Source organism: Cyanistes caeruleus, chromosome 2 (genome assembly GCF_971803275.1).
Source record: "Cyanistes caeruleus chromosome 2, bCyaCae1.hap1.1, whole genome shotgun sequence".
Classification (NCBI taxonomy): Eukaryota; Metazoa; Chordata; class Aves; order Passeriformes; family Paridae; genus Cyanistes; species Cyanistes caeruleus.
In genome coordinates, this window is record NC_141702.1 from 97053442 (window position 1) to 97075993 (window position 22552).

General features: G+C 36.9%; 1 protein-coding gene across 3 annotated transcripts in view; it reads right to left on the reverse strand.

Annotated features, from left to right (window-relative positions):
- Positions 1–5840: 5840 nt before the first annotated feature.
- Positions 5841–22552, reverse strand: part of UBR2 (ubiquitin protein ligase E3 component n-recognin 2) — a 56255-nt gene continuing 39543 nt past the window's right edge. For all 3 annotated transcript variants that reach the window (XM_086878467.1, XM_086878468.1, XM_086878469.1), the window contains 18 exons: positions 22130–22329; positions 21172–21265; positions 19496–19657; positions 19065–19162; positions 18759–18831; positions 17804–17952; positions 17662–17717; positions 17136–17232; positions 15026–15093; positions 14340–14475; positions 13649–13739; positions 12750–12880; positions 12006–12114; positions 11704–11760; positions 10135–10212; positions 9686–9856; positions 8899–9000; positions 5841–8120 (listed from right to left, as the gene is read on the reverse strand). In XM_086878467.1, coding sequence (XP_086734593.1) covers positions 7979–8120; positions 8899–9000; positions 9686–9856; positions 10135–10212; positions 11704–11760; positions 12006–12114; positions 12750–12880; positions 13649–13739; positions 14340–14475; positions 15026–15093; positions 17136–17232; positions 17662–17717; positions 17804–17952; positions 18759–18831; positions 19065–19162; positions 19496–19657; positions 21172–21265; positions 22130–22329 — 2014 coding nt within the window. In that variant the 3' untranslated portion in view covers positions 5841–7978. The remainder of the gene's footprint in view (positions 8121–8898; positions 9001–9685; positions 9857–10134; positions 10213–11703; positions 11761–12005; positions 12115–12749; positions 12881–13648; positions 13740–14339; positions 14476–15025; positions 15094–17135; positions 17233–17661; positions 17718–17803; positions 17953–18758; positions 18832–19064; positions 19163–19495; positions 19658–21171; positions 21266–22129; positions 22330–22552) is intronic.

Consider the following 22552-nt stretch of genomic DNA (forward strand, 5'->3'; position numbering starts at 1 on the left):
CCGCCCAAATAACCCGTCCAGAGGGTGGCACAGCTCTGCCTTAGACAAATACTTTTAAAGATGGGTGTGAGTTTTCCCATTTACACATGTGTTTTCTCCAGCACAAATAAAAAGCTAAGGTTTAAAATGACAAAAACACGGTGGGACATACCAGTAAGGACAAGGTCAATTCACAACTTTGTACGAATGAATCTTTCATTAATTACATAAATTAATCAAGAGTGCAAGTAAAATTGATTCTATAATGTCACTGGTATATTTTAAGTAAATTCTGACAGCATTTCTTGTTTTCATTGCAGAACATTAAAAGTAATTAGAACTTAAAATTCAAATTTATTCTTCATTTCTCTAAGTTCTTTTATTATTATTATTTTAGAGTATTTTAGATTATTTTTGAGATTAGGTAATATTAAAAATGGATCAAATGCATTTCAGGAAGCATTTTATTCAGGGAAAAACTTGCAGTGATATGTCTAGATTTCAAATAATTACTACCACACCACATCCCTGACTCCAGTGGGAAAAAACAACTTTCCATCCCCTCCCTCTTTGCAAGGTGGCACTCGACCAGGGGTACTGCCCTCCTCAAATACTTCACAGCCAGCTCTCTGTCTCTGGTGAATGCTTACAGGTGGATCCCAAATCTCAGAGAGGAGGATTCAACTCCATCCTCGTCTCATCACAACCACTGCTGCTGCAGCCCTGGAAACTATGTGCACCTCAGTAGCCGTGCCTGGAGCAGGGCATCCCACCCTGAGCACCCACTGTGCTCCAGGGCAATGAAGCAACCATGTTTGGTCTGGGGTTTGCTGTCCTAAATGGATGTGACACCTTTCAATGCCTGGATAGCTGCTCTTCCACATCTGCCCAACAATTTTAAATGCTGCCCACACAGAAATGATTGTCTCACACATGTTTTTTGCATTAGAAGCAGTTACCCCCAGCCTCCCACCTGAACACTGTGCTTCTGCATGCTTCAAGTGACACAAGTTGCTAGTGTAGAGCATTTACCACTCCATTAGAAAAAAAGCAACTCAAAATTACTTGTTTTCAGCTCCATCCTGTTCAAGCTGACAGAGTGGAGCTTAAAGCATGCATTACAAAGTAGTATACAGAAAAAAACCCCACAAAGTTCTTTGTTTCAGAGTTCATGCCATGCTCCAAGCTTTCAGCTATTAGAGCACTTTGAATTACCAAAACCTGACCTGGAAGGAATTATTATAGACAGATGAGATGCCTGACTAGTTCAACAGCATTAAGTAGATGCTTAGCAATTACTGCAGATTTTTCTTCTTCTAGTGTATTTAGTGCTAAATTGCACCTTCATTCCAAGACTCTGATACAATCACTGACAAGAAATCACAGGCTTCTCGGAGCTGTCTTTACAGGGAGCAAACAACACCTTTCTAATGCAGGCATCTGTAGTTAGAGGACACCAGTGAATTACATCAGTGAACACACTGCTGATCTCCTCGCCCTCGTTATTTTTATGTAATCTTCTCTCCTATTCATTAACACACTTTACCATCCTCCACACTTAAGGGTACTGCAAGTACAGAAATACGTTTCACACGTTGTTCCTCAAATACGTGGTTGATTTCAAATCAACACTTTGGTTTTATAAGTCCTGAAATATTCTGCAGTGGTCTGCACAGACACCATCCCTAACCTGAGCTCAGCTGTCCCACCCTGCCCAGGGCTCTCTACCCAGTCTGGCTTTCCTTCCAGGATCCCACGCAAAGGACAAGCTAGAAAACTTACCACCTCCGAGCTCACGCTGTCTGAAAAGAGACTGTGAAAATATATATTCACAAACTGATGAAAAAGTAACATTTAATCATTGCTGTCATGGAGACGAAGATCAGTACTTGCCATTTCGTAGCTCCTACACCTGGCGCACTGCGAAACTCCTCATACTCTCCCTTTTCTTTTTTCCTCCAAGAGAGGAGTGTTTGACAAATCTCTCCATCAAAGATGTAAGATTTGGGCACTTAATGTTTGTATGCCAGGAAAGGGGAAAGGTGGCAGAAGAACAGGGAGTGGGGGAGGAAAAATAGATTAATATGCAAAAGACTCAAGATAAAAATATGCAAAGTAGTTTTTATCTGTGGAACAAAGATTTGTAGAAGAAATGTTAAATCTGCCATGAATGAAGTATGGATAGAAACGCACATGTATGTACATGTATGAAACAGCAGAAGTAACTGAGCAAGCCTTTAAAGAGTAGCATGTATGGATAACAAGGGATGTGACTGACAGCAATGAAGTGGGAAGATGCTGAGAAATGTGCTGTTTCCACCCAGCCCAGGAAGCCTGATCTCCAAATGACCCTGGTACAGTCGTCTTCTCAGCAGCAGACCTGTGTTTTGGCAACAAGAGGGAGAGTGTGTGGTGTGTGCCATTCCTCTTCATGTACCAGCCAAAGCACCCAAAACAGGAAAAGACAACAGGCAGCCTTACTTGAGATTTAGGATGGGTGAAGCAGGATACTGAGGCAAAACACAGTCCCACAGGTCCTACCAAATCCCAAAGAATAAAAAAGAGATTTCCAAAAGCCTGTCCTCTGTAGCACCTAGTCCTGGCCAGACTTCTTGGGCGGACACACACACACACACCTCGGTGGTGTCTACAGTGAACTTCAATAAGATGAAATCACCATGCCCTTCTATAGGGTCTCAAGCTGAAGTGAGAGGATGTTTTAGGACTGAGCTTTCAGAAATAAATACATCATAAATACTCAGCTACTTCTCAGGGCCAGCTGGTGATAAGGGGGACTGGATAAGGGGCAGCATGCTCCTGACATGAGCAGAAGGGTAAAAGGTATGCCCAACATATGCTAATACAGCACTCTGATTTGTAAAAAACTGAACTATTTTACTGCAGCTTATATTCCTCTATCAGCCTGTAACACATTTAACCAATACACATTGACTACTATAAGGTGACAAATAGTATTATCAACAAAACTGGCTCAATTCTGTTGCAAAGAAGTCACATCTGAAATAGCCATTAGAGAGCTTATTCTCCCAGAACAGAACCAGGATTCACTATTTCTCCTGACCCTTAGCCTTGGAATAAAATGGAATATTGAAATCCCTTCTTCCCACTGTTGAAAAAAAGCTGCTTAACTGTTGAAAAACACAGCTCTGTGGGACTTTTAGTCAAGCCTCAGAGTTTTCTGGTGGATGAGTTTCAAGAACCAAATCTGAGAGAAAGCACTGACAGATTGAGAGCCTCAGCCAAGGCTGGGATCCCCACGTTCTTCCCTGTTCCTGACCCAACAGTTCAAACTTCCACAACAGCAGAATCCCCAGACTCCATGGGCACTGCTGACTGGCAGCAAGGAAAGGTAGGGAGGTTCCAGCTCCTCCTGGCCATGCCTCCAAGCTCCAGAGCTGCCTGTGGCATGTGCTCTCCCTGCAGCCCCAGCAGCCAAGCAGGCAACCTTATGTACTTATCCCAGGCTTACAGTGATGCCCTTCCATCAGTCAGCCAGTTCTCCAAACCAGCAAATGACACTCTCACAGGGTAAAGCTCACTCATAGCTTGGAATTATCTGCAGCTGGAGATAAAGTGTGCTATCCTTGCATCCACATGGCTTCCATCAGTCACTAGCAGATGGACACAGCTTTTGTTTAAGCAATACTTATTTACAAAGTTCTTCCCAAGAGATTTTTTCCACATTTGCATGAACACAGACCAAAAAGAAACACCAACTCTACTCTAAATCCCCAACATTCAAAACTCAAGAGGAAAAAAATCCAAACCAAAAAGGATTCATGGTAAGAGAGACATTTCCCTAAAGACAACTTGCCTGTAAGACTTCCCACTGCTGCTAAGCAACCTTTCTGTGTGCCTGTCCCTGAGGAGATGTAGAAGCCATTCCATACAGCTTGAACCAGCTACCCAGAGAAAGCACAGTCAAACTGCAACGTGCTGGCTGTGCATGCAGAGGGGTGGCTGGCAGGCTCCCTGGCTTGCACCTCTCCAGCACCTGAAAGCAGTCCTGCAGAAGGCAGGCCTGAATAACTGAATCCACTGCTGTTACCATGAAGTCTGCAACCTTCTTCACACAGCATCAAGAACTCTGGGACAGTCACCATGTGGAACTGAACAGCTAATGGTAGAGAAGGAGATGCCTCCCTCAGAAAGTTCCTTTAATGACAGTTAAGATATGAGAAGCACCAATCCATTCCCACTGTGATGCAGGACTGGTTCAATAAAAGCTATGCTGATTCCAGCATAAAAATACTCAGATCCCTAGAGCCATAAAAACCCATAAAGATGACCCCAGTAATTCTCACTTTTACCAGAAGTGTCTATTTTTTAGGTATTTTGCTGCTGTAAAACACTTTCTCTGTACAGCAGATGTCTTACTTGAGAAAAACTTTCAATATGATTTCTGACATCCTCATAACCAATTTGGGGAGTTGTAAACTGGGCAGACTGCAAGGTGAACAGAATCTTGGCTGGATTTTCAGGCTCAGAGGGTGGCAATGAACAGCTGGAAGCAAACCAGTTACAGGAGGAATTCCCCAGGGGCTGATATTCAAGCCCAAACTGTCTAATACTGTCATATTTGACAATAATCTCAACAGCAGAATGGAAATAGAGGGTCACCACTTCCTGCTGGAGGCAATTCCTAGAAAGGAGCAGAGGAAAGTCCAAGGCAGAAGGGAGGCTGATTGAAAACTCAGTTCATCTCATGACACAACACTACTGTGAAGAGATTTGAGATGCAACTCCCCTTGTACAATTTAATCCTCCAGAAAGGAAAGCAGCTGGGATTTAATGCTGAAGGTCAGTTGAGCATCCAGCTTCTCTACACGTTCAGGCCACAGAGGAAATTTTCATTATGACAGAGCTTCTAAACACAACAGTGTCATTTAACATAAAATAAAATGCACTTAAAATGAGATGCCAGGGCTCGAGCACAAGCATGAGGCAAGGAAATTATTAGTTCACATCTAATGAGAAAGGACAGAAAAGGGTCTGTGCAGCTGCTCACTCCATGTCCACTGTCCCAGGAAAAGGAGCGAACTGTATACTGCAGGAACACAACCCTTCAAGTCCAGGTTGTTCCCAGGGCTAATAAAGTGGGAAGGCATGAAATTTACTTGCTTAATGATCAGTTTTAAAGACTAGCTTAAGGGATATAGGCGGAAGCTGTAGAGAACCAGAGGAGAGCTGAAAATGAAAATAGTCTTGAGACTCCACAAGCACTTCCTCTCAGCCAAACTCCCTGTAACATCAGATGAAGTGGTTAGAGAGCTGTGGCAGCACTGGCTCTTGGCACAGAGGCAGTCAGAAGGCATCAGGAGTTCATTATTTGGTTATATTGGAATAAAAATGAGCCTCTTGTGGCAGGCTGGGGGGAGTAAAAGAGTTATCTTCTAGTATGAAGAGTAAATAATGTTACTGATGTACTCAACCCTTATCCCTTTACAAAATTTAACTTACAATCCTTTAAAAAGACGATTAGACTTTTTTGTAGAGGTCAAGAAAGGTTTAGCTGACTGAAGCAAGTGACACTAATAATATAATCATCTTAGATTTATAGCCAGGGAATTGCAGATGTTGCACATCCAGGTATTTCTGTCAGCTTGTGATTAACAAGGGGCACACTTGAAGAAACAAGTTCAGCAAAATTCTAAAAACAACATTTAAAAAGTACTTATTGGATGTTGACACAAAAAGCTCATCCTTGATGCTTTCAGTTTAGTTTTCTATTTTGTTATGATAGCTTAGTACTTGGGAATATTTGTCAGGTTTCTTGTTATTTTTTTTTTCTCCCCTCAAACACATAATACATTCTAGACTGTACACATAATCCATAAATATTAAAGTTATAGCAAATTTATTACAGATTTTTTTCCCTGATACTGAAACAATATTATATATAAATATTTCTACATTAATATAAACACATGCAAACCAAATCAGAAAATAAGTCTTGAGCAGAGAATGACCAAATTGCAAAAAAAAAGATAAATTGTGTACTTTGCAACTATTTGTGGTTGCAGTCTCCGACTTTGATCCCAAAGGCAAAACAAAAAAATCCTTCTTGCTGTCAATATTTTGGTTTGCACAGAGAAATCTGTCAGAATCATTGATTATTTTTTTAATATTATGATTACAGGAAAAGTTTTTCAATGCAGTTACACATTACTTGAAACTGTGGCACATAGTTTAAAAAGCAAAGAAATAGTAACATCACCATAGAAGTGGGATTTCTAAAGTACCATGCACAGAAAATTGTTGTCAATGTCAACCACTCTAAGTAGGGAAGGGAAGAGGTAAAGCATTAATGTCATTTTCCCCTGCAATTTCTCCATGTCTCTTCATAAAAAGTGACAAAAATATATAAATGATCCAAACTGTGACAGGTAATACAGACAAAAGTAGTTTGTCCTGATGTTAATAAAAGGAAATCCACATTGGCCAAGTTTCTTTATTTGATACTTCACATCTTCACTCAATACTATTAGTCAATGTTTGAAAAATTGCCCTGTACACCATGAATATACAAAACTTATCTGAAGCATCAAATCTGTAAAAATAGGAACAATTCAGTTAGACCAAGTGTAACTGAAGACCTGGCAGACAGTGAAAGGAATTGTTTATCCGGGCTGAGACGCAGTCAGAAATTAAGACTTAACTAAAAGAACCACAGACTATTAAGGGAATAGAACTATGTAAATTAAGATTTTACTAATTTGTCAGAAGATAGGAGAGGGAAAGGTAATGGATTTTATTTTCAATCAGTAAGCATAATGTGATTTTTAGAGACCTTAGACCTTAGACCTTGGAGGTCTAATTACATACAACTAGAAAACTCACTGCCTTCAGGCACCCTCATATCAAGTGCAAATCTGCGCAGTTATAGAATATATTTATAAAATATACTATATGCAAACATCTTTACAGAGCTTTAAATCAAGCCAGAAAGTAAATATACTTGATGGGACAACAGGAAAAAAAACAAATCAAAAGTCAAAAATGTGGGCAGTGTGATTGTGGCCCTTCAAAGCCAGAGGAAACCACTCAGTTTATCTGTAACGAAAAGATGGGATTTGCACCTTCAAAGTTGTCTGTCAACAAAAATGAAGTAAATATCTTCTGTGCTTCTGAAAATTAACATAAAATTAGCTTTCGTGACTTCTACATATTATCGTTATCTTAAAATAACTTCTAAAGCACAATGTCAATCCTTGAATACCAGTAACTGATCACATAATTGAAAGTGAAAGGGTTTCCCAGCTAAATTCAAATTAAAAACTACATAATTCTAAGGAGTGCAATGCTCTGGAAAAAGCTTTAAATTAAATTATTTTACTTGTAAAGCTAGTGTTAGTTTTTTTAGTTAAAAAACAACTGGAAGCAAGAAAGCTGCAAGAGTACAAATGACAAAATCCATTTCAGATACACCAAGTGAAAGAGTGAATTATCCACTGATGCAGACAGAAACATCCATTTGCTACATTATTTGCTTCCTTACTTCATTCCATTGCATGTACACACAGCGTAAGTATTAAAATGCAGAGTAATAAATAAACCGGCTCAGATTACTAGCAAGGGGCAAAACACAATCCGGAATTGTGCTCTATCTAGTTTCTGTTTTCAGCAGTCTTTTGTCTCTTCAGTTCATATGAAAAATCATAGTCAGACTTCCAAAAAGAGTCATTCTTTTTTTATCAGAAACTTAAGTTCATTTGCCCAGGTTTATAAACCCAAGACATTTCTGTGAAGGAAGCACAGTGCAAATTATAGGACTAATAAAACTTGCTTACATAGAAAGAAGTTTACTTGATTAATGTTAACTGGTATCTTTATGAAATACATTGTAAAACAAAGATTAAATAACAGGACTGAGTTTGCTGGGGTTTTTTTCCTTAGACTTTTTTCCTCATCCCTCCTTTGAAAAGCTTACTGAATTACAAAAATCTTTATTAAAGTTCCAGTCTTCAGCAGATAATCATTATAAATGCTGCCAATCAATGCCAACTAGAGTTTGATTTGCTTCTTGTGCATGTCCAATTTCCTCTGTAATACTGTGCTGCTGCCACAGTTTTTGAATCTTTTTAAATCGTTCTTTGCACAGATGTAAGGGATTCCCACGTCTGAAAAGGAGATAACACTTATCAGGAATGATAAAACACTGCAACTAAGCACAAACACTCAGGTGTGACACACTAAGTATTAGATAACCCCAAAGAATACTACAATATTTAGATAACCCTTTAACATTATTCTGTTATCAGAACAAATCAACAGGTATTTGGATGAGTAACCTGCAGTGCTACCTTGTCTGATTCCCGTTCCTTACAGCTCAACAGTTCCCTCCAGCCTCTGGAAACCTCAAATCCAGCTCACAGAACTCCAAATGCAGGTTTTTAGCAACCTTTCCAGGCTGAACCAGTTCATATTCTCTGGTTTTGCCATTCAGAAATGGCAAGCATTAACAATATCAAGTCCCTAAATTGCCCTTGCATGGGAAGCAGAGATAGGAGCTAAGACAAAGAACTACTACATTAAATAAAATAATATCGTATTATTCCCACTTGGTATTAAATTAACACAAGTTATAAAAACAAATGCACTAGATACAAATGAAATTTTCAAGCTTAGTTTCTAGCCAACTTCACAGACACTAGAAAGATTTAACTTTTAACAGTTTCCAAGACCACTGTTTTTAACCTAGGGAAGACCATCCCTGAAATATTTTTGACCTAAACCCACATATTAACATTAAAACATCTGAAGATACTATATGCAGCAGCAATATCAAAATATAATGTTACCTATATAATTAAAGGATAACATAAAAAGTTATTTTTCCTAATTACAGATAGTTCTATAATTCCTGTGTTTAAAAGATGTAGCTTTTAAAATATTTACCTGAGTCCCTGGTCTGTCTCTCCATAGTCATCAAGGTAAGGAGGAGGATAAAAGCAGCCCTTTGTTTTCCCAGCTAAAAATAGCACCTGACATTCTCGTACTCTGGAGAGAGACAGAGAGAAGATTTTTAGGTATTGATTTTTAAGTGAATAGTTTCTCATACTTTCATAGGCACTGCTTTTCCAGTTCTTACCTACTTTCATTCTGTATAATCTGCATGTACAGATTCTTAAAGACACATTTTTATTTAAACTACATTTCTCATTCTCTTCCTGTTATAACTCCTCAGTAGCAGTTAAAAACAATGTCATTTCATGTCTTACTATTTTCAGTATGAGTAAAATACCCAACAGAACTACAAGTAAACAATTTTGCTTCTCACTAATCTTTGTCGAAGTGAAAATATGCATTATCTAACCCTTCTCTATAAGCAGGAACACAACTAAAATGAGTTTTTATTTTTTCACCACCAACAGCAGCAACAAAATACAAGTATCTATCTTCATCATTTAGTAATACTTGAGTAGAAATAAATGCACAGGCAAAACAAATTCACTTGAAAATGAAATTTGAACTTTCTTTGAAGTTTTATCTTCAAAGAGGCAACCTCTGAACCTTACACCAAAGCATACGAAGATGAATACACTTTAGTTTTTAGGCAACCCTGTTGTTAACAAAATACTGCCTTTACAAACCACCCCTGCAATCCTATATATAGAACTATTAATTTAATAACTATACACACCATCTAACCCAGAAATGAAAGGAGAAGTGTTCAGCTCCTTACCTAAGGAATATACCCACTCCAGAACCACAAGTGTATGTATGTGCAGTACAGGCTCCAACATCTTCCCCTTCAAGTTCAGTCTGGCAGCAGTAACTCTGAGAACACAGCATGGTCCCACACACAAGGCACAATGTTGGGGCTCTGCTTTTGTCACCACCTGATTTCGGACACCTTTTGTTAGGGAAAAAACAAAATAAAAAGAAACCCACTGTATGTGCAAACTCTAGATAGCAAAAAAGATTCAGAAGTACTTTTGAACACTTTTACAGTTAACAGCTGAAATTTCTATTGCACTGTTTCACTAAAATACAGGATAGTTTGGCTGATAAATGCTGTGTGCCCTTTATGATTCCATACACAGCTTTCTGAGACTTCCAGGTTAAAGGTTTCCCAGCTGATGAAAAGGAGCAGCAGACTTTGGGGTGCTCATGTAATTGCATACAACTTACGAGAAATTGGATGCTTGGTTAATGAGGCAGCTGTAGTCGTCCGGAAGGTCTATTAATTTGTTGGATTCTCTTGCATAGCTAGAATAAAGCAATCAAATCAGCACTCATATTTCAATGAGTAATACACAAGTGACTTCAAACTCATTCATGTTTTCCTGACTCATCTAAACAGCATCTGTGAGTAATTAATTTTTTAAAGTTTCCCTCTTTTCTGCCATTCTTTGAGTAAAATGGCAGCACATAAAAAGATGAACGCACCTCTAAATAAACCACCTCCTTTTTTCTTAATCTTTTATGAATTTGAGAAAAGGCAGAGGTGGAAAATACATGTCATTTGTATGCTTTTAGCAAACCTAATTATGAGGTCACTACAGATTTAAAGAAATATTTCCTGTATAAGTTTGTTTGTATTTTCTTTCTGTCACTAATATTGAATGGAAAATAGTCTGACTTTCCAGTTTAGGGAACTTGTACCCTGAAAACGAAGAAATATGCATGCCATGAAAAAGAACCTATTTAATATCAAATACTTATATATTTGCAATATATTTGAAAGTAACAGATACTATACACAAAATTCTAATAATCTTCAATTCTAGGAATAATACAAATTAGACTGTGAAATGTAAATAAACGTTTGTAACGGAAGAAATGTACAGAAAAATGCTGAGAGGAAAAATAAATCATCACTGTCAAGTTACACATAAGTTTTGGAAGAGCAGATAAGAATCAACAAAAGGAACACATGCAAAAGATCCCAAAAATCACATGTGGCAAGAAATCAATTACACAACTAGAGTACTCTTACTGTGTAAGAAATTCTGTTAATGGTCTGGTGTTTCACAGATGAAGTGATTCATTTTTATTTTTGTCACAGCCTTAATGTATACACAATGTTAAAAGATTGACTTTATGTATTTAGCACAGGAAATTAAAAAGCAGGGATATGTTTTTAATGACAGCACTGTGAACTTCACACTCATTTTTAATTATTAGTATAATTGTTAACCACTATTTTTACCCAGCCTTCAGAAAGAACAACACCCTAAATGCCTTTCTACACCCACTAAGTATTACATGCATTCTAAATTCAAAGTAATTGTGCAGCAAGAACAAATGCATGAAAAGCTGATTTTCTTTTCAGCAACTGACTTGGTGTTGACTTTACTGAAGGAATGGAATTCTTTAAAAAGACAATTTAAAAAGCTCTTCAATGCCTGGTATTTTTAAAGAAAGGTTATACGTATCTTTTAGCAACAGCATATTTTTTGCATCAGAAGGTACAAAGTAATAGGAAATATGAGATGAAATTTTATGACTTCTAATTCCTGAACATCAGTTCTAAATAAAACCCCAATATTAAACTTTGCCTTTAAAATCTACTCATTGAAGCAATAAATTTTTTCCTTACAAAGTTAAGAAAAAAATAATTTCTTCCCTAATATCTTTATTATTCAATAAAGCAGAACAGATAAATTATTATAAACACCCATTAGAAGAAATATTTGGAGAAAGCTGCTACATGAAAGTTTTGCCCCCTGCCTCTGCTTAAAATCTCTTTATGTTTACCTGATAGCATGTCTCTTGCCTTCCAGGTATCTTTTTACTTCAGTGTTACTGCACCAACTACAAGAAAAAAAAATTGGCTTTTAACTTCAATAGATGATAGAAAAACAAATAAGCAAAAAATCCACTGTACATCTATTAAGAAACCACTACAACCAAAATGGTTTCTTTCAAAACATGTCTTTCACAAACACTTTTCAAAATCCATGATTCACTTCCATAGGTATTCCTGGGAGAATACTTACACTACTGTCTTGTGGAGGATTCTCTACTATATTAAAACTAAGCACAAAAACACAACTTACCTTTCTATTAATGTGTTCAGAATCTCACTGTTTTCTTGAAAAAGGCAAGTGAGGTTGTTTGGCAAGGAAAGATAGCTACATAAATGTTCAAATTGATTCGCTCCATTTACTGAAAAATAAAAATGGTATAATTCTCATAATTTTATATTTAAAATGTGTATTATGACCACCTTCAGATTTACATTCTATCCCTACATATGCCATATGTGGAGGACAGTAAAGAATGTTACCAACATCAATTATCTGGGGTATAACATAGCATAGCAAATTTACAGAGATATCATAGAATGGTTTGGATTGGAGGGCACCATAAAGACAATCTCATTCCAAACACCCTGTCATGGGCAGGGACATCTTCCACTAGATCAGGCTGCTCAAAGCCCCATCCTACCTGGCCTTAATATTAATTATTAACAGATACTGATTGAATGATATCAGTGCAAGCAAAAGCAGGTCTCATTTGAAAATAGTAATCCATAGTGGCTTTGAAACAGAACCTTATTAACAGAAGGGAATCAATTCCTCTTTTAAGTAATCTAGAATGGAATTTACCTCTATATTAAAAATACATTTTAAAAACAAACAAATTCATTTTTTTGCCTTTTTCATTATGCTGATATGATGCTGCACTGGTAACAAGCCCACATCCATCCAATCAGCTTCTTCAGACAAGAGAGTTTAAATATAATTTATTTTCATCATTAATGTTTACATCTTAAAAACTGATTCAATACAAAGCAATACCTTGAATTTCTGAGGGTGCTGGGACTCCATTTAAATAATGAAAAAACAAAGCAGAACATCTCAGGAAAGGCATGATTCCAGCTTTTAGATTCCTGCACAGGTGCCAGCCTGAGGAAATTTCTTTCAAGGCACTTAAGAGAATAAAAGAAAAAAAAAAGTTTGCTTTTATTTAATCATTTCCATTTGAGAGCTATATTTAGTCAGTCTTCAGTCACACTGCATACTAAATTATTGACTTCAGCTGAAACAATCACTATGCAAAGTGCTTACTTCAAAGCAAACTCCAAGAAAAACAACAAACCAGATATTCATTAAAATGTAACCAACTGGAATAGTAATTTAAGGAGAATTCTGGATTCTGGAGATTCACAGAATGCTTTGGGTTGGAAGGACCTTACAGACCACTCATTCCAATCCCCCTGCCATGGGCAGGACACCTTCCACTAGACCAGGTTGCTCTGAGCCCCATCCAGTCTGGCCTTGAACACTTCCAGGCATGGAGCGTCCACAGCTTCTCTGGGCAACCTGTGCCAGTGCCTCACTACCCTCACAGAAAACAACTTCTTCCTAATTTCACCTAAAACCTGCTTTCTTTCCATTCAAAGCCATTCCCATCCTAACCAGTTTTCTGTACTCAGACACTGTCAATTCCAGATTCTGCAAACTGACTAGCACAATCTGAGCACAGTCTTCATGAGCAGGTATCTTCCTGATGACAGATGAATTTACAGGAATAATTTCTTAAGTGAATCTACAAGTGCTGGATAATAAGCAATATATAAGAGTTCCTAAATTAAAAGTGTCATCTTTGACAGCACTAGTATATAGATTTCAGTCAGTAGTTGAGTTCAGGAGGGAGAAAAATAACATAAAATTTTACCAAAAGATCATGGTTTTACCTTCCTGTACACTGGCAAAGAAATTTATACAGTGTAAGCACAGCTACTTCCTCTTCACTGTTAGTGTCTTCTTGGTCCATGCCATTCTCTTCTGCAGAAGAAATAAATAATTAACAAATTGTTTCATATACACATGTTTACACAATAAGAATGTATTTTTTCAAGTTCTGATAAAAATGCCCCAACAAAGTGAAGTAATCCACTGAGAATATGATGTACTGGACAGCATTTTTCTTCTGCACATCTTATATGGTAAGTTTGTGCTATTGTCAGCTCCAGTGAGGTGCTGGTTTAGTTCTTCAATTGGTTTGGTTTCTTGACGTACTTGCATTTGGAAAACTAGGCCTTATCCAGCTCCTCTTGCTAGGAGATACATGATTCCTTACTTTGCTGACTGCAACTCATTCATCATGCAAATGAATGATGCAGGCCCATAATAAACACTCTCAGGCAGTGCTACAGAAGCTGGAAAGCCAGAATTCATTACTAGCTATGCTCCAAGAAACTCCCAGAGTAGAGCAATAAAAACAACGCGAGTACAATTTATCAATACTCTTTGTGGCTCAAAGACAGCACCAACAATTCCATTTTGTAACTGTAAAGTGCACACATTTACCAGCAGCACCACAGCCTTTTCCTAAGTAAAGAAGGAGGAATCTTTTCAATCAAAGTTGAGACAAAGTGACATTACCTGTTGATGAGGTAAGTAAAATTTGTATTATGTGTGCCATAGTGACAAGATGAAACAGGTGAAGATCTCCAGTGCCAAGACTAACCCCTGAAAAATCCTGACAATGTATGGCAGGGAAAGAGAGCACCAAGCTTACCTGTGAAAGAAAACAAGAAAATTGGTACATTCCTTTTACTTTTGAATCTTCCCCTTCTCTCTGCTCATGGTCCAACTATACCCTTTGAAGACAGCATACTACATATGGCTAATTTGGAACCTAATTATACAGACATTATGTAAGAGAACAACAATTATCTATCAGGAGAGTTTTGAGTCTGTCTGGTTTTTTGGGTTTGTTGTTTTCTTTCAGGGGTAGGTTTTCCTGTATTTTGGGTTTTTTTAACAGTATGCATTCTGTCTCATCTTACCCCTTTTTAATTTATAAGAAAGAATACTTTTATTAAATACTTTTTATTTTTACTTTTTATTAAATTACTTTTTATTTATTAAATGCTTTTATTTAATATTTTGATTAAGAATACTTTTATTAAATTTATAAAGTCTTCAAAATGTATTAAGTAGTGAAAAAATACTAAAAGCCCAAACATTTTGAAAGGCTCCTAACCCAGAGTAAACAGAAAGTTTTCTCTAGTTTTTACATAGTGCCTACTAGATCAAAACATTAATATATATTAAGAAATACTTACCAATAAATGAAACATGTCAATATCAAGTATGCAAGGAAGATTCCCATTTTTTTCATTAGGCACCAGTGCTAAGTATTTTGGAGAAAAAAAAATATTAATTGAACATTTATACATGAAAATATTTTAGTGTACTTCCATTAAAAAATGAGAGCCATCTTCCACATATACATGCCTAAAGAACTTAAAATACAAACATGCCTATTCTGGCCAGAATCAATTCAAGAACTGTCCAACATGACTGGAAAAGAGTCTTCCCTACCTCATTGTATCAAAACAAAACAAACCCAGGTAGCCACTTCTACTCCCATGGTGACTTTCTTTCATTGCCTGGGTTTACAGGGGGAGACAGAATGAGACAGTATCTCAAACTCTGACAGAAATAAGCTCAAACAATAGTGACTAAATAGAAACAGAGATCCTTGTCTCTTGGACAGCTGCTCAAATAAAACTTCTACAATTTGCTTAATTTCAAGACTGCCTGAACATGCCTTACACAAATCATTTGCCTTACTGCCTCAAAAATGCATAGCTACAGTCTCTTGAGTTCATCACTTTATCACTTTATCTCTAATTAAGGTAGAGCTAGGTGTTTGTCTCTCCCTCTCTGTAGTATTTACCACAAGTATTAACCAAAGCACTTCAGATGACAACAGAAATTCACACACTTAATAAATTCCAAGCACCTTCATCTAAAAGCAAACACAAATTCAGTGTTTTGAAAAATAGTACAAGATATTTTAAGTAACAATCAAGGAAGAGCTGCTTACTTCTTTACTCCAAGCAGTAAAATCTGATTTGTAATAAAGCTCTGGGTATATTTTACAATGTAGCTATAAGTATTAAGCTGCCAAGTTTCAAAACTCTACTACATTAAAAAATAGTCTCATCATGACAACTTAAAAATACTTCAGTTGAAGACTGCTGCCTTGCTGGCCAAAAAAATTGAGAGCCGAAGCCGTGTGACATTTGGAAGCTATTTCTATTAACAAACATTTCATCACGACTCAAATGCTTTTCCTTTTGTCACCATATAGCCACAGAATTCAACCCAAAAGTGTGAAAAATGTCTGTATCAAGAACATGACCAGAGCAAGGGACTTCCAAAACCAAACTTACTTTCAATAAGTCATCTTTATGTATTGTTTACAGAATACAGACAGATCAAAGGCTCATAACTTTTATTATTCCTAGCCTGAAAAAATAAAATAACAGAAACTTTTCCTTCTTAGAAGTAAAAGCAATATAGTTGCTTCCATCACTGGGAAGGAAGGAGAGCTTTGAAGAAACATTGACTCAAGTTTCCAAGAAAACCCAAAACACTCAGAACACCATATATTGCAAAGTTCCACTCAAACAGCCAACAGCATTTTCTCTTCTGCTTCACATAGAAAACAGCTCAACCATTACTGCTACAAACTGGTGCCAATTAAGTTTTTCCCCATAAAGCTGCCAACTGTTTGCTGAAGTAGCTGATATCCATCTACTAGCAATGTCAGTATATCAATGCATTTTAAAAGTTTCTCTGCTCTGCTGACTGGAGATATTAAAGTTATCCTGTTTTATAATACCCTTTCAGAACAGTCCTTTCATGGGCAATTACTTCATTAGGCTGAACTTCAGACTTTTCATCTGTATCTACTAATGCTTCAAGCTTGGAACATTTTGGCTGTTCTCATTAAAATACTCAATTAACATATGACATTACCTAGTAAGTCCTGCCTTATCAGAGATCCTACTTTTCAAAGAGAGAAATTTGCAGACTTCTGCAAATATCCTTTCCACACTACATTAATCTTAATTTCTTCATCTTTAAAGCTCCAGTGGATTATTTCTATGAAGGACCACATTTCCCTCTCTGCTCTAGGTATCTTTCTCTAATGAAGAACCAACAGAACTCCTTCACAGCAAAATATCCATGTTTCTCTTGGAGCTGCAGTCCAAAAGAAATGTCTTTTTTCTTGACATAGCACATAGAGGTGGAAATAGCAGCTCTTGGTTTACTACTTAAAACCACTACATTAAATATTCTTTTCTAATCAATACTAACAGTCATTCTGAAAGCATTCGTGTTTCTTCACAAAAAAAACCCAGCATAAGCTGGCAAACTTACATGCTAATAGAGTACAAAAGTGACCCTGTACTGCTGAAAGAGATGAAACTGTCCAGTGAGCTGCTGCAAATCTCGTTAGCGACGTAAGGCAGTCATCCTGCAAAAACAAAGAGACACTGCCACAGTCAGTGAAGTTCCTCAGCATGGAAAGGTCTTTTGACTTAACAGCAGTTTTTTTTTTCAGGCCTTTCAACTGCAGTTTCTGGGGGCAGTTTGATTGTGTAAGTATATGACAAATACTTATGTTTATGCATATATGCAAGTTCCTTTTGACATTCTTATTTTGACTGTTACCATGAGAAACTGCAGCCTTAATAAATTATGTGTTATAGGAAAAAAAAGTAACAGTTTTGCTAGATGTGATTTTTAAATAGTTTAATAACCAGATACAGATCAACTAAACAATAGGGTCCAAGAAATAAAACTATCCAATAACCATGACTTAAAATGTAGATATTCCTCACTAAGAAGCACAAGTCCCTCTTTTTTCCACCAGTTCAGAAAGCAATTGCTAGTTGGTCCTTACCTGTCGACAAGGTAAATGACCAAATAATGGCTTATCTTCATCAGCTAAAAGTCGTTCTGGGAAAAAAACCAAAATTCATTGTTGTGAGTTTAACCAAATTCTGAAAATCTCCTAAAGAGGAGCCAAATGAACAGATCAGTACCTATAGTCTGTATCGTGTAAGCACAGCTGCCCCAGCACATTATAGGTACACGTGGGTCTTCCTCATTTGGATGAACCTTCAAGCCTACTTTGTAAGTTGCCGTACCAAAAGTTGTCAGCATCTCTTTTATGCTCTCAGAATAAGGATTCCTGTAACAAAGAAAATATTAGTAATTAATTCTGTCCTCCTTTGGCAGCATAGTACCTGTAATGATAAGCACTAACCCCACAGATGAACAACTGGAATTTTAAGTGACAACTCCAATATCCTTCTTTGAATCTGGTATTCTGTAACCTCAATTTTTTTCTGACAGATCCCAAATTATTTTTTGACTATCTGTTTGGAACCAGCCTTATTTTAAGTGTAAGAGTATCTAGTCTTCAAAGACAAAGTCAAGACTAAATTACAAGAAATGTGTGTGAACTGAAAGGTAACTGAAACTGAAAGGTCATCAGCTGGGATAAGAGTCTTGCATTTTGTGAGCAGCTGGCAGACCAATGTGTGTACTACATAACAAGTTTTGTTACTTTCTCCTGAAGTGAAGAGAGTGTAGAACCAAATACTAATACACGTTTACAGCTGAAATTACACATTAACAGTCTCTCCATTTCATAGTCTTCTCTCATGTTTTACATGTTGTGCTGGCTACAATGATAAATCCTTCATCCAGCTACAAGTAGTATAAAACTTAATCTTCATGCCATACTTTATGTAACTGCAGCATGCTTCTGCACAACTTAGCAAATTAATTTCTTAAAGTCTACTGAATGACTCAGGACTTCTGGGCTGGACTTCAATGTCATCATTATCATAATAACATTAATTTTTCTAATTAAAGCAAAATTCATATATTTGCCCTAATTATTGAGACCTTCTAGCACAGAAGTTATGTTCTGTTTTCATGTTATGATTTAATGATGAATTTTTAGTGATTTGTTAATATGCAAATACATACTTCAGTTTGAAATCTGGTCTAAATCCTTCAGGTAATTGCAGCTGATCCATTTTTTCTGAATGACCAGAATGGCCTGCACAAACAAAAAGTAATAAATCACTGATTATTCACCTATACGTAATTTCTACATTATAGAAAGATGCAGAAGCAGAATCTGAAATTCCATCACCAGAAACTGAAATATCAAGCTGGTCTTGCCACTTATGCCATCATCTCTCAACTCCATTGCGGCAGAACCAAAGTGCTTGGCTTCTTCCACAATTATAACATTTTCACATACAAATATACAGATTTCTTCACACTTACTTGCACAGTCTTCATTTTGAAGTAAATGCAGGGCTTTTACTTGCTGGGATACTGTTTTGATCCACTGAGTTAGGTTTGGTTGCCCTGAAAAGTCTAACCTGTCAAAAAAATCCCCAAAACAATCAGTTAAAAACAATCTGTAGACAGAATTAGTAATTCATAGGCATCCCAACATCATTAATCTGTTTCTCAATGGGCTCTTTCTCTGCTTCCTACACATTTTTTACGTTCAGTTTTTTTTCTGCAGGTCCTATGCTTTCCTAATATACAATAATGAAGTAAAATCCATAAAGCAAAATAAACAGGCAGGCAATCCACACGAGTGTAGCAAAACAGAAGACAACAAACATTCAGGAAGGTCTTCTGATTTGTAGCTGATTTGGCATCTTGTTTTTTTACATTTATTGAGGATATTTATAAACCAAACTGACCTGTTAAACAAAACTCTTGGTGGAGGAAGCAGAGGAATAACAGTGTTGCTCAAGCATTCACAAAGTGGGCAAAGGAATTCACCATTTTCTACATCATAACTTGTGTGTACTCGTAATCTTTGTTGTCTTCGTTGCTCTTTTGCTTGGACTGCATCAAAATACCTTTAGAACAGAGCAAGACATTAGTGGAAAATTATTATTACTTGAACATAGAAATTAAAAAATTCTCAGGAAGACACAGTTTTGTTTTCCCCCAAATATAGATAAGAGTATTATCCAAAGAAAATATCTCTACCCTCTGACTGATAAAGCATTAGTGCTTTAGGCTGCCAAAATCTACCCTAAAGTGCTGAAGTTCACTGGGATGTTAAAATCATGGTTAAGTCTGAACATTACATTTAGGAAAAAAGGGGAAGAGGCAGAGAGCAAGTTGAAGCATTAAAAAACCAAAACCAAACCAAAACCAAACAAAAAACCCCAAACAAAACAAAACACCAAAAGCAAACAAAGCCCCCGTAACAACAACAAAAACCCCAAACAAAAAATGAACAAACACTAAGAAACAAACAAACAAGACCAACAACAACAAAAAACCCAACTCAGTTTTACATAAACTTTTTAAGAAGATGCCATGAGCATTATCCTTGGGTGTCTTCTATTACAGGCCACAACCAAACAGCAGCAGCCAAGAAAACTGTTGGCTGAACTCTCTATGAAAAAGGAATTGAATTCACTGCTTTGCTAAATGTAACTGCTATTCCAGAAGCCTCTGATGTGGTTTAAAGCGTGCCCAGTGGTGACCCCAAAATGATCTGAATACAGGCACCTAAGGGCATCTCCAGGAGATTATGGCAACCACAAAGAACTGTACTCGAGCTACACAAGAAGATTAAAAGCCTATCTTCAGTGAGCAGTGACATGAAAGACCGCAAATTAAACCTGTGCGTGGTAATAGCCAGAGAATCTCTGGGAGCTCCTACCACTCTTCATACACGAGGCAGAATTTGAAATTAGGCACTTCAGAAGCCATACCAAGGAGCAAAGCAAGGGTCTAATTGAAGTCAGAGGCATGAATGGTTTGAATTTGTCACGTGGCATTGGCACCACATGTGACTAAGCATGTTTATAGGCCTCTGAAAATTAATGAATAACTGCAAAAGGCTTTATTAAAATGCTAAGAAACAAACGATAAAATTGAGTTTATGTTGAAGATGAACTAGGTCACAGATGTGTATACTTCAAATTAAACCTGCTGGAGGAATTAAGAGTGGAAGGGATGCACTGTCACTTAAAACCTCAGTAGAGAGCAGAAGCAGCAAAAGCATGTCTAGAAGTGAGCTGCAAAAAAAACCAAAATAAAATCTGAGCTCCAGATACATGTGCACCACAGGGAATCATGCATCGTGATAAACAAGGAAAGGGAATGAAAGCTGCCATGTATGGCTTTGGACTCTTCTTTACCAAGATGACAGTAAACGAAAATTATTTTGAATATGTTTACAGCATTTGATTTCTACTCCTTTTTTTCCAACAGAAAAAAACTGCTTTAATCACTTCCTGAAATTTCTATTCAAGTTTACTACATGGTAGGAAAATTGCCATTAAAATTAGTGCCATTAGGCAAACTGTTAACATAAAATAATATTTGAACTAAAAACTTAAATATAACCTTTTACCTTTGCCAACAATGTGCATGCATAATATGTCCACAGCTACCCGTGTGTGTTCCACATGACAGATCTGGGTGCATGAATAAGGGGTCATACTTTTCTGTATTTGAAAGAAAAAAGAAACCCAACTTTGAAATAGACATTTATCAAAGTACTTGATGGCACATTAATGCTGCCACATTTGCATTATTATTTACTTTATCACAGAAGTGTAGTTCACTGTTGGTGAAGCATAAAACACATTACAAATCTGTACCAACTGTTTAAATTATTTTTAAGTATCATTTTACTTTTCCTTGAGTGTATGTATTGTACTTAAAGGCTTCAAACCAAGCTTTTAGAGGGGTTGGGCCCTGGTACAAGTCCTCAAGATCAACCTGCAGTTTTGGTGGTTCAGCACCATCAAACAATGAGTTTCAGGGTTCAAGGACATTAATTTTCAGAGTGAGAGTGCAAAACAATTCAGTGCAAAGATTTCTATGTGTTTACACATACAGAATCCAGAGAAACCTTTGTAACAATGCCCTTTGCTCACTGATCTGTTTCACAAAGTACCGAAAGCCAAGATTACTTATTATCACTTAGAGGCATTTCAGATAATGTAACTGAGAGGAAGAAAATGTACATCTTGTGCTTTTAAAGCACTACATTAACATCTCCTCTCTCTGATGTCACAGGCATGATTTAAGAACAAACACTTCTGATTTTAAGGGTTTTTTCAACAGTTAAAAATAATTTGTAACAAATGAATAGCAAAAGCTCAATGTTCTCAGTTGTTTACATTATTCAGCACACACATTTCTACCTCACCAAAAATATGAAAGTTTTGCCACTGATTACAATGAAGCTATTCACAAACAGTTAACATAAGAACACTATGTCACTGTCTCAGATGAAAAAATGCTGTTGTCACAGCAACCCAAACATTCTTTAATACATAAGACAACTATGAACAGTTACTTACCAGGATCTGGAGTAATTTTGTTTCTATTTTTAGACAACACGGTTGACCGCTGGATAAATGCTGCCAAGACCATAGCCCTGCTGTCCACTTTAACTTCTTGCTCCTCCTGGCACAATATACACATAACAACCTGTCTGGGTTCAGCCACTCTAGTTTGCTCTGGACCCAAGGCTGTGAGTTTTGCATCCGAAATTACAGGGCTAGAATATTCAAAGAATATTAGTGAGAAAATTATTTGAAAAACATTGTATTATCACGACTTAAGTGTGCTTAGTGAGTTTCTTAAACTTATGATAAATGCTCTCTGGGCATTTACATAACAATTCCTATATGCCCAGAAGTAGCATGTATTTTCCAGGAAAAATTCATAACCCTCCCAATACTATAACCCACTCCAGTTTAACACAGAAACTGAATCTGCAG